Source organism: Xenopus laevis, chromosome 7L (assembly GCF_017654675.1).
Source record: "Xenopus laevis strain J_2021 chromosome 7L, Xenopus_laevis_v10.1, whole genome shotgun sequence".
Lineage (NCBI taxonomy): Eukaryota > Metazoa > Chordata > Amphibia > Anura > Pipidae > Xenopus > Xenopus laevis.
In genome coordinates, this window is record NC_054383.1 from 45,925,850 (window position 1) to 45,942,926 (window position 17,077).

Sequence of the window (17,077 nt, forward strand, 5' to 3'; positions counted from 1 at the left end):
TTTTCAAAGTCAAAACTGGGGACACAAGGGGATGATTTAATAAATGGGAAAAGAGGAATTTGTCCAGGGCGCATTGTGTTTTCTGTCAATTTCATTTTCGATGCTGTCAGTCATGCACACACCAGTCTCTTACATGTGTCTCTCTGACAGCATCTTCACCTCTCTCCTCTTCCCCCTCATGCTTGTCAAGATACTCTATGTCAAGCTATGTTGGCCCACTCCACACATAGTTTTTTCAAACCAGATTTTGCATCTCAGTGGGCCCAACCAGGCCGGTAAAATATCGACCAGTTGGCAACCCTATCTGGACTGAGATTCAAAATAGGCCCTGGCATTTAAGCACACATAGGCCCAAACTGCCCCCCACCAGCCCACTAAATAGTGACTATGGCATCTTACAGCAGACTCTCTGGCATTTGCCAGAACCCACAGATTGTCAGTCCAGGCCTGCATTGCATTCATTTATTACTGCCATCCCCTGCATCACTGATAGCAGGGGGCAGATTTATCAAGGATCGAATTTCGAAGTAGAAAAAGCTTCGAAATTTCGACCATCGAATTGGATTGGAATTGGAATACTTCGAAGTTAAAGTTTTTTTACATCGAATTTGGCCATTTGCGATTCGAAGTATTTCATCAACGATTTTTCTTCGACTTCAAATAACTTGGAAAAATGCTGTAGAAGGTACCCCATAGGCTAACATAGCACTTCGGCAGGTTTAATTTGGCGAAGTATTGAAGTCAAAGCTTTTTTAAAGAGACAGTACTTCGATTATCGAATGGTCGAATATTCGAACGATTTTTACTTCGAATCGAATTCGTAGTATCCTAAAAATTACTTCAAATTGTTTTACTTCGAAAATTCCCTCGAATTCACTTCGCCCTTGATAAATCTGCCCCTATGTGTGAGTTTATTCATCTGAACTTAGCATAACATTATATAGGACAATGAAGACGTGCAACCCAATCACTTCCTTATATCACTATCATTTCCCACGATTCCATCCAATCTCTGCAGTCTCCTCAGATCAGGTAAACCGGTGCGCGTGAACGCGCAGTGACATCATGTTCGGGAGCGCGCGAACGGCATACACATGCGCAAAAGCAAACAGTATGGCGGCGCCGGTTTTCATGGGCTGTGACCCAGGGACGTAATTCTATTTCTTTTCTTTTTTTTTTTTTCCCGGGGACAGTCCATTCATTTGGAGAGGGTCCGGGGAAATTACAGAAGTGAGGAGTGGTTGTGGCCAACGGAGCTCCCAGTCTCCAATACTGAAAGGCAAAACGAGGTGAGAGAATGAGTAATTCCTAGCTGCCCTGAAAATCCATCGTAATGCTGAGCCACTTGTATGAAAAGCCTATCGTGTAAACCGTAGCTGCAATATTTCAGGCTGTGCACATGTCATTGCAGTAAACCTCAAGGCTCGTTCTAAATCGCGTTGGGTTTAAAGCTATACGCGAATCTGCTCTTCGGATCCTCAGATAAGGAATTGCTAGCAGGGCAAAACTGGCAACATCTGCGTGAAGATACTGGAGATTGGAAGAGTGAGACGTGTTACTAATTTCCCTAGTGAAAGAAACTGATTTATATTTGTTCAAAGGAGAAGGTGATCTTCATAATGCTGAGAATAATAAAAGGCCTTGTAGGGAAACAACCTTAGAATGAACATCAGAGGGGCAGTTCATCATTGCATTTACTTTTAGTATGAGGGACACATGATATACTCACGTGATCTAACATTCCAATATTTTTGTATTTTAATTATTTAGCTTTTTGGTCAACAGCTGTCCAGGTTTTTAATTGAAGTAGCCGTCTGGTTGCTAGGGTCAAATTTACCCTAGCAACCATGTACTGGCTTCAATGACAGACATGAAGATGAACATCCGAGATCAGTTCTTCATTGTTAGATGAACATTTGAAACATGTGCGAACTGAGCAATATCTGTTGTACGAACATACTGGTCAGGGTTATTCGCACCAATATACAAAGTAAAAAAAAAAAATGTATGCAACTTTTTGGAGGCAGTTTTACATGGACACTAGAGAAAAAGAGCTAAAGGAAAAGCATTATTATTGTTTCACGTTTTGTTATAATGTATAATTTTGTTTTCTCAGGACTTGCGTGACGATGTCAGATGATATATGATAGTAAATTTAAAAAAATTACAAATGAACTGCATGGTATTTAGCTCCTCTCATTGGACTATTTAAAGGTCACACTTTTCATGGCAATACGTTTTAAGGTTGTTTAGGTAACTGTTCAGATGCAGCATCCAATATCCAGAAAGCTCCTAAATGTGGAATTGCCTGTCCAGTCTTGAATTTTGACCAAGTTGCATTTTCTCTGTAAAGTTCAGACAGTACATTTTTCTTAATCGGAATAGGCAGATTTAAAAATCATGTCTGGCCCCCGAGGGCCATTCATGTGGCCTTCACACAGACAACCTTTGTTTGCCGTTGTTATGATCCAGTTGTTTGGCCTGATATCTCCTACATCAGGGTAGAGAGATCTTCTCAACTGACGACCTCGCTAAACGAGTAGGTCTTTTTGTGAATGGCTTGCTTTAGTCATGTGATTGTGAAATATCACATGGATAACTGAAGGCAAAATTTTTTTTTTTTTTCTCAGATTTGAAGATTAGATTAGTGTTGAGATTTGTTGAGCTAAACAGTACTGAATGCACTTTATATTTTGGCAAATTGGATTATTTGTCCACCTGTTCTTCTCATACAGCTGAAATCTGCACTAGCAGATGGCTCACTTAGTAGGGTCATAATGGCTGATGTATAATTTGCCAAACTGCAACTAACTGTATGTTTTGATATATAGAGAGACAGGCTTTTGTCTGGAGTTGCTGGCAGGCATGGTTCTCTTCTAGGTGGAGCCATATGTTGATATGCACATGCAAATGTGGGGTCTGTACATATCCCACAATTGTCCACAAATTTACATGCACATACAAATGTAAACAAACCTGCTTATCGTGTTCTAGTAAGTGTACCATAATTTTTAAGCTTTTTTTTTTTGTGTCAAGCTTCCTGATGCCCAGTTTCTCTTAATACTTAGTAGCCAACTTCGACCGTTGCTTAGAATTCCTTACGTTTCACCAACATTGCAAAATGTTTCTCCTTGTGCAGCCCAAAGGGCTATGGCACACAGAATTTTCTCTGCTGGTTTAGAACAAGTTGATAGTTTTGGCATCCATCTTGTGTGAGTAGAGACGGGAATGCATATAATTTATCCGTGTGCACGCACAAGATTGATTTCTGCCCAAATCCACCCTATGTGCAGCGGTAGGTGGAACGCACAACCATAAGTCCAAAAAATACCTGGGTGCCAGCCCTTAATAAACAGCAAACCTATCCCAGATAAATTTCTGTCGGCTGCCGATAATATCTCTGCGTGTATTGCCGATCGTACGATTTTCAGTGGGAGACTGTCACTAGCTTTGGTTGGACATAGATATCGTACAATTGCTGTCAGGGGCAGAACATTGCTGATCTGTTCTTTAACTAATCTGACTGGTAAGACTTTGATCTGAATGGTTAGTGGCGGGTCGGGAGATGGGAAAGTCTTTGCATCTATGGCCAGCTTTAGATATCAGAAGGCACTAGAAGATCGGCCGCTGTTACTGCTGAATCACAGCTCTGACACGTCTACATTGAAAATGAGCGACCAATGGGTGCAGGAAAGATTGTAATGATTACATCTATGGCCTACCTTAAGTCACACTTCTATGTTAGCGAATTCATATCCTTCTGAACATTTTACTTTTATTCAATTCAGATGGAATTTGACATTTTCTTGTGTTTCCATAAGGAAATTGCTGATTACCACATGAAGCCCACATCCCATCTTGTTTTTAGTATATCCAGGAGAGATAAAGTGTCTGTTTCTGTTATTGCTCTGAATCAGATCTCTGTAACTGAGCCTTTGTACTGAGAAGTACCCATCTCATCTGACTACACTTAGGGCTAGTCCACACGGGGAGATAGCGACGCGTTTGCGGTCGCGGCGACAAAGCGCCGCGACAGTCGCCGCGACCGGCGCAGGCGACAGTTTTGTATGGGCGCCTATGTAAAAACGCCTGTGCTAACCACACGAGGCGATGCGCTTTTCAACAGTCGCATGAAAAAGCCTGGCGAGGCTGTCGCGGCGCTTTGTCGCCGCGACCGCAAACGCGTCGCTATCTCCCCATGTGGACTAGCCCTTAGCTCCTCCTTGTTGCTACTTCACAACTCCTGTTACAATGTTGCATGTCAGACAGCACCACGAGCAGCTACTTTGGTGAGTGCTGGGGAGATTGTTTTGTATGTCTATGGGCAGTGAATATACTACTCCACCAGGGGCTGCACATGGGGAACCACTTTGCCAAGTGCATATAACAGCAGGCATCCTAAGACACACAGGCATCATAGGCTAATTGTGCTTTTTATTCACTTGGGAATGACTGTAATTCTAGCCCGTATTCCACTGTTACAGCCATTAGCATTTGCTGACCCCACTGCACAGCAGGACTATGTACAATGGAAGATACAGGGTCATGGATCCATACATCTTCTCATATGTCTGCTAGAGATTAAAATCTAGAGCATTCTGACACTCCAGCAGCATGGCCATTCTGCATATTGTAAGTGTCTGAAAGGTTTTTTAATTATTTATTTGTTTGTTTTTGTTATAACAGTTTTAACACCATTACTGACTAATGCTATCCTGGTTATTTAACCTCTGAAGGAAAAAAGGAAACATTCTGTGATTCACAATCAGGACAAATACTTTAATATGTTTTTGAGATTTCAGTGTTTCTGTGACAATTTCTTAACGGCTACTCATTCTTGCAGTGCTTTCATGGGTTGTAGATTCACTATAAAGAATCAGTGTGTTATAGTTAATTTATTTTCCCCATTAATGTAATATTAAATAAGCCTTTATAATGTCCATCTATACTTTGAGATAACTGCATTAGGGATGCACCGAATCCAGGATTCGGTTCGGGATTCTGCCAGGATTTGGCCTTTTTCAGCAGGATTCGGATTCGGCCGAATCCTTCTGGCCGAACCGAATCCTAATTTGCATATGCAAATTAGGGCGGGGAGGGAAATCGCGTGACTTTTAGTCACAAAGGAAGTAAAGAATGTTTGCCCCTTTCCACCCCTAATTTGCATATGCAAATTAGGATTTGGTTCGGTATTCGGCCAAATCTTTTTATGGGTTCTGCCAAATCCAAATTAGTGGATTCGGTGCATCCCTAAACTGCATAGCAGTACACAGAAGTAATCTTAATGGCAAACTAAAGGTAAAGGGCTGAATGTGTCAGTGCTTTGTAAATAAACAACATTAGTAAGTAATATAAGTGTACACATATGCAAATAAAGATCTTAATTTGCCAGCAAAAAAAAACTTTATTAGACCTGGGGCAGACTGAGTGTAGGCTTCACTGCAATCGGCCTGTGTACTTTTCGCAGGTTGAGAGAAGCAGATCCACTTCCTGCCCCATCTCCATTGATTTGAATAAGATCCGCTTGCTTGCAGTCATGCATCGGCGATTGGGCTGAAACAGCAGGCATTTTCTGGCCTACATAGAAGCGGTTCAGATGAAGGCTAGTGCCACATGGCAGGCATGTGCCCGCACCCTAACTGACACAACGGTTCTGGGTGTAGGCAAGATAAGAGGCTAAGGCTCGCATAGGGGTTGATTTTTGGCTTATTTCGGCAGGCTGATTTCAGCCCCCATGTGGCACTAGCCAGAGGTGGGGCAAACAGTGGAACTGCTTCTCTCCGCCTGAGAGCTGGGGAGCCTACACTCTGTGTGCCCTTATCTCTTAAATTCACATATAAAAAAATCCAGGTAGGTGCTGTATTCAAAATATACTTTTTTTTTTTTATCTGAAATTGGAGACGTTGTGCAGTAGATAATTTCTAACCTACTTGTTGACTGAAAGGGAAAAAAAGGCAGAGATATCTGTGCTTTGTCTTGCCCTTTCCATGCAAATAAAAGAGAGCTTTGTTTCATGTTATTTTTAGGTTTGTTTTGTTACGAAGTATTTAACACCTGTATGCAATAACCATTCTGATGTCTTTTGATTTGTCACAGTCCAGACTATCTGTATATGTTTGTAAGTCACACAAATGGATATGTAATATATATACTGTAAAATAATATATGTATTATAAGATTAATCATTTGCATAATGCTGCTTACACAGTTTTCTGCCTTACTTGCTTTTTCTTAATAATAACATACTTGAGGGTAACTAAACTAGTATAAGACCATGTTGATGGCAAGATAATACTGTATTAACAGAGCATGTCTGTGCATTCTACGACATGTATCAGTTTGTTAGCAACTGGTCTGGAACCAACTCTGTATTCTTTGGTCTGGTATGGACCAGTTTGAAACTCAATTGGACTCAATTGAAAATTGGAACTCAATGGATTCAATTGAAAGTTACAGAACTTTCCCCTTTTTATTTATGCTCTAAATTTTTACTTCTTTATTTACTTCTTTTCTCCTCTTCTCTTTCACCCTGTTCTATTTAGTTGTCCTTGTGCACCTATTTTTTTTTTCAATACCATTCTTCGTGTTTATGCGCTTTTCCATTTTTATATGTTCTTCTACTCCATTAGCATTTGTCTTGTCAAGAGTGAGTTTATTGTCATTTCATCCATATACATTTGTACAGTATACAGTGAAACGAAACAATGTTCCTCTAGGACCATGCTACACACAACATAGATGTAGAGGGACAACAGACAAAAAGTGCAAGTGCAAAAATATACAACTACTGCAAGACAGGACAGCATAGTGCAGGGACAGGATCTCTTATTATCTGTCTCCCATCATATTTTTCATTTGTTCTCCCCTGACTGTTGTTGACTGTTTATCCTGCTTATTCCTTTTAGTTCCCTCTCTAGAGGTAGCTAGTTGGAAGCTGCAGGGAGGATTCCAGACCATTCCCACTCTCCCCAGCTCTCAGTGTACCTGGATATTAAAGCTGTTTATAATCTTTTGGTCCTTCACTAGTGGTAGCTTTCTATAAACTGTGTACATTCTTGGGTAAAGTTGGATTGTGTAATCGAATGGGTGGTTGTGAATCAGAGGAAGGCCTACCAATGCAGAAAAGTTCTAAGTTTTTCTACTTAAGGAAGTTTTTTGTTTCTAATTTGTGTTTCTCAATATACATTTTTTATTTGGTTCATTGTTATGAGCAACTTTTAGGCTAGGGCCACACAGGGGCCAAAATCAACTATGTGTATTACACTGGCTGAATTACAATGGCTGATTTCAGCCCTACCGCAGGCAGTAGCCTCCTCTCTCTTACGCATTCAGAAGTGCTGAATCGGAAGTGGCACTAATTTTTTTCTGGCCTACGTGGTGAAGGGCCGATAATGGAAGTTAGTGTTGACCATTTCCTGTTTTTAAACCACAACCATGTTACCACAAGAACTTTTAAGACCATATCCACATTAATGGTGGTAGCACACCGAAAAACCAAATGGTTGGTTCTCACTGTAGGGATATCATTCATATGTGAAAAATTAAAGTCATGTTAAAACATACCCTTCATAGCCTTAAATCTATATGCCTCCTCCCCCTGTTCATAACACAGCGCCTCCAGTATGATTAAACACCTTAGGGGCACCTAATAATTTCCAAATGCTAAAAAAAAAAACATAACAAGCCCTATCAGGCTCATGTCCCACAGGAGCATAAGGCAGGCAGCATATGGCACACACATGGAGCATATGGCAGGCAGAGTTTGGCACACACACGGAGCATAGGGCAGGCAGGAGACAGGGACACCTACCAGGAACACTCTGAGATGAACAGTTCATACTGTGCTACATACAGTGACACAATTTTGGTGCCCCTCCCGCAGTTTACAGTTGTGAACAATGCAGGAGTTTGAATTTGAGGTGAAACCAATCCAGAGACCAGTTAATCTCAGTACTGATAACTTTTAAAGTTTACACAAGGTAGTCACAGCAGGCAGACTTTCATGTGGGGGCCACACAAGGGGGGTGGGTTGCGGTCCACATCCGTCCCGCGGGCCACCAATTGAACATCACTAAGCTACAGTAGCTGAATTCAGCCCCCATTTGACCATAGCCTGAGGGCAAACTCTGTTCAATGATATTTTCAAGCGCCCACAGGAAATCTCCTCCACGTGTCCCTAAGCTTACATGTCTTAATTTAGATTACTGCCCAGAGAAGATGTTTTCTTTAGAAAAAAATCTGAATGTTGCATTTTGCATTGTTACATGCTTGCAAATTCCATATGTCTGTACTACTACAGATTTGTTGAGTCTTCATTTTGTTGTGTTTATGTGTGGAGATTTCTGATAAGCAGATGCAACACACATGTTTACATTGTTCATAGCAGATATAAAGGAAATCTAAAGTCTAAAGCAATCCTCTTGTTTATTTACTATGTTGCCAAACATACTGCTTTACAGTATACACTGATTATTTTTCTTTACCGTTTTACATCACCCCAAGAAGAATTCATGTAAACTCGTAGGGTGGCTGGAGGCTATTGAAAACCTTTTTATGGACTGTGGTCTACTCAAGGGTAGAGACATTTTTGTATGATATAATTTTAAAATAAATTGGCCCTCTTAGCTGCTTTGGTCTGTGTACACTGACAGGATGATCAGACTACCGGGGAGAATTTTTACCTGAAATGTGTATTTTTGGCCCAAAATCCATCCTATTTCTGCAAATTGTGTTTTCTCCTCTGGCTGAAAAACACCTTGTGTGACATCAATCTTAAGGTTTTTCACAGGTATGGAAAAATTTTAAGCATGGCTCGTAGCTTTCTCAGGAGTGCAGTTCTACATAATGAGTTGATGAAATTTAGTTCACATTTTCTCTCCCTGGGATAACCCACACAATATGCTTCATGTACATTTGTATAGTAGGGGAGATGTCTTATTTTAAAGCTCAACTAATCTTACCACTGATCAGATTCCAGTTGCAAATTTATTTGACCTTGGGCTCACAAGTATATGATCTGTATATGGGAATCCCAGGAAGTAGTACTACCAGCAGCACATTTGGTTAAAACTAGTGGATTAACACCAGTTTAAGGGTTTTTATGGAAAACATAAAAGCAACATTTCTCTGGCCTAAAAAATGTTTTAGGCCCAAGATATTTCGTTTGTCAAGTAATTAATATACTGACATCATTTTTTTTCTCTCTTGAAAACTCTAATATTCTAATAAAATATTCTTGCAGTTCCCCTTTATGTTTCATATAAAAGTTATTGCCTTCTTATTGTATTCTCAGTATTACAAAAATGTTGTCCGTTCATTTTGTGTGAGTTTTCAGCCATTTTGAAATAGTTATTATTGCTATTTACCCAGAAAAGCCTGTTGGTTTTATTAAATGGAAAATGCAACATACTAACCATGAAAAAATGTTTGCCTTTAACACAGTCCCCTATAGTTGCTGAGAACACTCTGCCAGGTTTCTTATTGTTATAAAAATAACCTGTACAATTTAAATAGATGGCACTGTGTAACTTTTTTTTACACCTGTGCAATTTAGAGCAGCAAAGTCACATCTGAACCTCCTTTATTGAGAGAAATTGTTTGTTTAAATTGCATTGAATTGCTTGGTCATTAATCATTGTTTTCATTGAATAAAATTGTATTCTTCAGCAATGCAAGCATTTTTTGTAAGCACAATTGCAAAACTATAAAATAGCCTCATAAATCTTCATATTTTGCACCAATATGCACTATTAACTTGCACCGCAATCTTACACTGATGACATTATTAATGATGCGTGAAGGAAGTGACACCATTCCAGCACAAATTCTGTGGAAACTGCACTTGTTGCAACTTGTGCTATTTACCAAAGGTAACCTATTTGGTGTTTGTGTGCAATATGTGACAGTCAAAACTTGATATGGCCATGGAATTCACTGGAAAAGTCATTGCATTGTGGGTAAAAATGCTACAATTTGCACCTGCAAATTAACTTTTTTATCAACCATAAATGTATTTTCAAAAGAATAAAAAAATGTGGTCTTTTACCTCCCTTTCATTTTAACTCTTCCATTTCTCCTACCCTAAAATCAGATGTTGTGTGGCCAGTGATATTAGCCACCTGCACAACTCTGCATGTAGAGAAAAGGTCCCAGTAGTTCTGGAGGGTGCAATGTGCACTATGATTATGTGAGTGTGTAAAGAGTTAAAAGTGCAGAGGGGCTTTATTTCTCCTTTAACCTTCATGAAGAAAAAAATAAACAAATTCGTCAATATTTATTAAGCTTCTGTTAACGTGTTCTGTGGAAATGGTGAACAACTGGAACTTTTACCTTTTGCTTTTAGGCAATTGTATTCATTGTTGCACACACTTTTTAGACTGGAATGTGCTATTTATTTCTAGTTAAATATAGTTATTATTCTATCATCATTACTTAGCTTTTTCTTTTTCTCTTAAGGTTCATGCAACAGCAGATGACTGATGCAAAAGTTTTCTCATGGAAGAAAAAATCCACGATCGATCGTCACTAGCTACTAAGCTACCAAAATTTGGTGCACCAAAAAATTTAGGAACGTTTCTGCATAGGACAGCACAGAGCTCGCATACAGGTCTACTTGCAAAATCAAACCACACTGCTGTTGAAAATAAGCACAATGACCTTGATCGGACATCTGGATTTTCTTTAACTTGGAGGAAAAAGTGTCCGCAAAATGAACATATTGCAAAGAAACCTTCTACTATTACCACTGAAAAAGTGCATGATAAAAGATTTCCCCAGTCACGGTCAGCAACAGAGAATGATGGATCCAGATTTGGATTAACAGCCAAAAACCTGAAGCAAAGTAATATGTTGGTCCCACAAAAGCAAGATTTAAATGAAAACCTCCTATCTGGACCACTAAACTCGGGTAGGCTAGCTAAGAATCCCCAGTTTGGAAGGACTATGTTTTCCAGCTTTAATGGTTTAAAATCACAAGTCAATGGTTATTACAGCAATAAGCCCCCAATTGGTTTACTGAGGCCCTGTGCAAATTCTGCTACAACTCGAAATTTTTCTAATAAGATAGTTGCACAATCAGCTGACAACATGAAGCCATACTCCAGTGTGAGAAGATCACAAAGCTTTTCAGATTCAATTCCAAATTCTTTACTTCCATCCACACACATGACAAGGTCTCATTCTTTTAGCAGAGAAGTAGATATGTCAGGCCAATTTGAAACACATCAAGTACCTGTAAGAGCATCCCTCAAACCAGCCTTACTGTCAAGGACTGCAAGACAATATGAACTGCCTCATAGCAGTGAGTCCCAACTAAAGTATGGTTTTACAAGGACATACACCGTAGGTCCTGCCTCAGGTTTAAGGAAAAATACCTTATCTAATGGATCTGACCAAATTGTTCCATCAGGTTACAAAATAACTCGTCCTTCTCTTTTAAAACCCAACAGAAGCCAATTGCCGATGGATCTAATCACTGATAGTACAAAAATGTCTTCTCCCATATCATCAGTAATGGAAATGACAGGAACAGGGCCAAGCAGAACTGGTGGATCAACACATGAACAAAACAAACGGAAAGAGAGAGATTTTGTTATTGAAAATTATGTTCTTTGCGATGATCTAGAAAAACCAGACTGTAAAGACAGTAATTTTGGTGAAGACATAGATGAACTCTCCATATCATCTTTGTCCTCCTCTGAAAAGAATGATCTCACTGAAGATTTCAGTGATGAATTTCTAGATTTAGAAGAGGGAAATAAAGCATTGCCTGTTGAATCAGAGAAAGATCTGTCTGAAAAATCATCTGCTGAATTTATGGTAACGTTGCCAAAAAATAAAGAGTCTAATGTGGAAACAACAGATGATTGGATTGGAATGAACATGACAGGTAAGATCAATTGGTTGTCATATTAATTAGCAGCCAGTTGACTTGTAATATAGAAGCATGGCACTTTATGTCTACACATTTATGTCCACACATTGGGCCATTAATATTATAAGTTATCAAGGAGTTTCATGACCATACAGGTCATGGAACGCCGCGGTGACTTCTTATATTCTCATATTTTGCAACAGGGGGTACTTTATTATAATACACAAGTTTTAGTGAGTCATGTGGCACAAATGACATCACTACTTGCCGTTTATAACTGGTGACATCAGTACTCACCATTTATAAGGATATCATTTACAAGATATATATTCATGGCTTTTGTGTGTATGTGTGTATGTATGTATATGTATATATATATATATATATATATATATATATATATATATATATATATATATATATATATATATATATATATATATATATATATATATATAATATTTTTTTTTTTTAGAATGGGTGGCACTCCGCTTCTGAACATCACCCAGTTGCACGGTTAAGATTAGGTATAGCTTCAGAAAGAACCAGCAACACAGGGTTATTTACAATAGTGAAAAAAATATATTTGGTAAGGCATGCATAGCCAAGGTGACGTTTCGGTCCACATTTGGACCTTTTTCAAGGATGTTCATCCTTGAAAAAGGTCCAAATCTGGACCGAAACGTCGGGCATTTGATACTACGACGATAAAATTATCAAATTTTTAAAGGGAGTGCTGGTTTGCTGATAATTGATACATACATAATTACCGTGCACCCCGCCATTAGCAACAGCCTTGGAGTGTGGATACTCATTGGAAATTGTATATATATATATATATATATGTATATATATATATATATATATATATATATATATATATATATATATATATATATATATATATATATATATATATATATATATATTTATTATATTATATTCTATTATTTCTATCTTCTGCCATGCCATGAATCCGAACCCTGTTAGTTGTGGGAAAATAGAAGAAATACATTCATATTTGAGGCACATTTTATCTTTGCCCTGTGCAGTCGGGGTGTAATTCACAGGATCCCTGGTAATTATACATTATTGGTTTATAAGGGACAATTTATTCAACAGAATGGTATATATATTGTAGTAATAAAATGAAAATCAGAAACACAGCAGTTGGCAACACAGCCATGGGACTCCCAACATAAGAGCCAGGAATCAAGTCAAGTACATCCTATAATTTAAATATGAAGTTTTGCTCAAAATAACTTTGTTTAGTTGTACTTGAAAGAACACTAGTCATGTTTGATACCTGAAATAAAGTGGCTATGGGGATTTAGAGGGCTGCTGCTGGCTTATAATATAGTCATTATAATGATATTCTGTGGCACAGAGCAAATGAATTGATAGCTTATAGTAGGCTTAGCCACCTACTTCCCCCTAGAATTTATTGAGCTATAACTCCCAGCATCCCACCCTTAGAAAGAACACCTAAGTTTTTTCTTTAAATCTGAATGTGCTTATTCACAGTGGTGGCTCAATATTTCTTGCAAACTTGGACTTCAGCACTAAATTATATGTCGTATTACTGAGAATTGTGTCCTGTATCTTTAAAAGTTTGACTTATCTGTTTACTGCTTGGGTATTTCAGTGTGAGGTAGTTTAGACCAATACATACAGATATTTTGTTTTAGTAACTTTGTAAAGAGATGCAAACTACAGCAACTAGTATTTTCGTATGTTCCAAAGTTCGCCTAACAGTACATTTTGATGACAAAATTTATTTTGTATAGTTTCTGTCATGTTTATAACCTAGAGAGAGAGAGACCTATATAATTACATCTATAGTAATAATTTTTATATGTATATTTTTTTGTACTTTTTTTGCAAAATGTAGTTAGTTCTTACAAAGAGAAGAGGATTTCACCAGATATGGGTTATAGAGATCCATCTTCACTGGAACTGTCCCCTTCTGATAGCTCTGATGGCACATACATGTGGGATGAAGAGGGAATGGAGCCCATTGGAAATGTTCATCCATGCGGAAGTTATGAATCTTCAGAGATGAATAGTCTGGTATGTTTCCTAAATGCTAACTTTGCTAAATGCTAACTTTCATGAAGTTTCATGAGGTTTAAGCCATATACATGTGGATTTTTTTTTTATTTTTTTTTGGGCTAAATTTCTTGTTCTTCTTAGCTCAGTGAATTCATAACTAGTCAGTCTGTGGATTAAATAAACGTGTGTGCCCTTTTTGTGTGTTCAGGGTTGTTGCCCATTACTGATGGTATAATGGTTCTTTAATGACCCTCTGCTCAACTACTGAGACTTCACTTGCCCCTCCATTGCATTGACAACAGATATGCAATCTTTTACCCAGGGTTTTCTACGTAAGGGCTTTTTCACAAATTTGCATCACCATAGACCCAATAGAATTGTTTTGCCACTAATATGAAATGATGCTGCTTAGTTAGAATCAAGTATAAGGTACTATTTTATTAAGAGAATAAACAAATAATTAAAGGGGTTGTTCACTTAAAGGGGTGGTTCGCCTTCAAACAACTAGTTGTTTTCAGATAGCTCACCAGAAATAATTACTTTTTCCAATTACTTTCTAGTTTCACCGTGACACCATTTTTCTAATGTTGAAGTGTGAAGTGTCTTTTTTCACGTTCTGAAGCAGCTCTGGGAGGTTGGGTCGTTGACCCTGTAAACTGTTCTAAACTGATACATTTAGTTGATACCTTTATTATCTTTGTCCTTGCTGATCAGATTGGGTTTCATTAAAGCCAGCTGTTAGAATTGATACAATAGTTACTAATACTCCAGAGATGCTGCTGAGAAATGTATCAACGAAATGTTGCAAAATTGTAACAGTTTAGAGTCTGCACCTGAATTACTGAGCTGCCAGACTCAAACACCAGAGACAGGAACATTCAAATTTAAAGTTTAAAGTTTTTAAAATTTAAAAACAGTAAAAAATAAACAATGCAAAGTAATTGAAAAAAAGTCTTTATTTCTGGCGAACAATCTGAAAAAAATTGAACTGAAAAAAAGTGTTTGAACGGCGAACAACCCCTTTAAAGTAATTTTTAGTATCATGTGGAGAGTAACACATTGGAGAGCAATTGGTTTTTATTTGTGTTTTTTGACTTTTAGCTTTTTTTTCAGCAGCTTTCCAGTTCACAGTTTCAGCAATATGGTTGCTAGGGTCCAAATTACCCAAGTGACAATGCACTGATTTGAATAAGAAAAGTAGAGGACCTGAAAAGCCATAAGGTGCACACCATAGACCACACACACGGTGCACACCATAGACCACACACACGGTGCACACCATAGACCACACACACGGTGCACACCATAGACCACACACACGGTGCACACCATAGACCACACACACGGTGCACACCATAGCCAGTTCTTTTTACCTGGGTGCCTGAGCTAAGAAACAACACAAGCAATGCAGAAGAACTGCACTCAATCTTCCAAAGGTTTATTTTGCTCAATGTTTCGGTCCCCCACAGGGACCTTCGTTTATATATGTATATACAGGTATAGGATCTGTTATCCGAAAACCCATTATCCAGAAAGCGCCGTATTACGGAAAGGTTTTCTCCCTAGACTCCATTTTATCGAAATAATCCAAATTTTTAAAAGCAATTTCCTTTTTCATTGTAAAAATAAAACAGTACCTTGTACTTGATCCCAGCTATATAATAAATCCGTATTGGAAGCAAAACCAGGCTATTTCGTTTATTTATTGTTTACTGGATTTTCTAATAGATTTAGTGCTTGAAGATCCAAATTACGGAAAGATCAATTATCTGGGAAACCCCAGGTCCCGAGCATTCTGGATAAGAGGTTCCATACCTTTGTGTGTGTATGTATGTCTGTGTGTGTGTGTATATATGTGTATATATATGTATGTATATATATATATATATATATATATATATATAATATATATATATATATATATATATATATATATATATATATATATATATATATATATAATATTTATATTTTATATATGTATATTTATATATAGTCAAAATGGTGGCACACCGCTTCTATACTGTACCAAGGTGAATGGTAAAAATTCATACAGCATTCAAAAAGACCAGCAACTCAGGGATTTTTGTGCAAACCAAAAACAATAGATTTATGTAAGCATATATAGATAGAAAAGAAAAAACAGCGGAGCACCGTGGAGTCCAGTAAAAGTATTAAAAAATGAAATGTAATTTAATATACATATAAAAACAGATTACAGCAGCAGTGTACCCTGGCTGCCCCCTTAACGCGTTTCGTGGCTTCCTGCCACTTCATCAGAAGCTTAATTTTTTAATATTTTTACTGGACTCCACGGTGCTCCGCTGTTTTTTCTTTTCCTTGGAATCAATTTGACCGCATGGGATGGCGGCAGGGTGTGCAGCATGTTGAGTCCAGCGTCTGGTAAGTGCTCCCACTAAAATACAAATTTTCTGGACATATATAGATAGAGACTGAACTTAAGTAAGTTTCTGTTTTAAAAGGTTGCTTTGGGAAATATAGTAAACAACATGGATATAGCTAGTACTTGTTGTCAGACTCTTTTGTTTTATATCTCTCAAGTACTAAATTAATTGGAGAAATACAATGAACATAATGTAATACCATTGCGCAGAATATCTGTTTGCTTAGTGGCTCACGTGCCATTTCCTGGTCTTTAGTTGCCCCACTCCCTTTGCTTGCTGAGTACACATTATGCCTGATTGTGAACTAGACACACTGTCAGTGAGGCAGAGACAAGTGAGGCAGGCTACGCTGACCTGTCACTTTGTGACAATGTAATTTCTCCTACCGCACACCTGTAGTTCACCAATCCTGCAACTGGTGGTGCGACTCTTCCGTAGACCCAGCTGGGTCCCCTAGCATATATGTATATGTATAGAAAGACTGATCCGCACACACTCTGATTGATGCAGTCAGGGAGTATCCCCTTTTATTTAGCCACCAAACCTCAATCATGTTTGGTGGCTAAATAAAAGGGGATACTCCCCGACTGCATCAATCAGAGTGTGTGCGGATCCGTCTTTCTATACATATCTGTCACTTTGATGCACATTTCATGTACCTGATTTGTTTTTGATTCTTGACAATTATGTTTGTCCATAATGACTGAAATATAACACATCTTCTATTCTTTTATTTGGCTTGCTGGGG

General features: G+C 38.2%; 1 protein-coding gene across 5 annotated transcripts in view; it reads left to right on the forward strand.

Moving 5' to 3' along the window:
• ccser2.L (coiled-coil serine rich protein 2 L homeolog) overlaps positions 1 to 17,077 on the forward strand; it is a 95,835-nt gene that overhangs the window by 22,600 nt on the left and 56,158 nt on the right. Inside the window, exons 1-4 of one of the 5 annotated variants that reach the window (XM_041568903.1) lie at positions 1,084 to 1,289; positions 1,412 to 1,545; positions 10,456 to 11,887; positions 13,764 to 13,942. In XM_041568903.1, the coding sequence (XP_041424837.1) occupies positions 10,495 to 11,887; positions 13,764 to 13,942 (1,572 nt within the window). In that variant the 5' untranslated portion in view covers positions 1,084 to 1,289; positions 1,412 to 1,545; positions 10,456 to 10,494. Of the gene's footprint in view, positions 1 to 1,081; positions 1,290 to 1,411; positions 1,546 to 10,455; positions 11,888 to 13,763; positions 13,943 to 17,077 lie in introns of those variants that run through there. The other 4 variants (XM_041568905.1, XM_018225507.2, XM_018225506.2 and 1 more) reach the window with 4 other exon arrangements.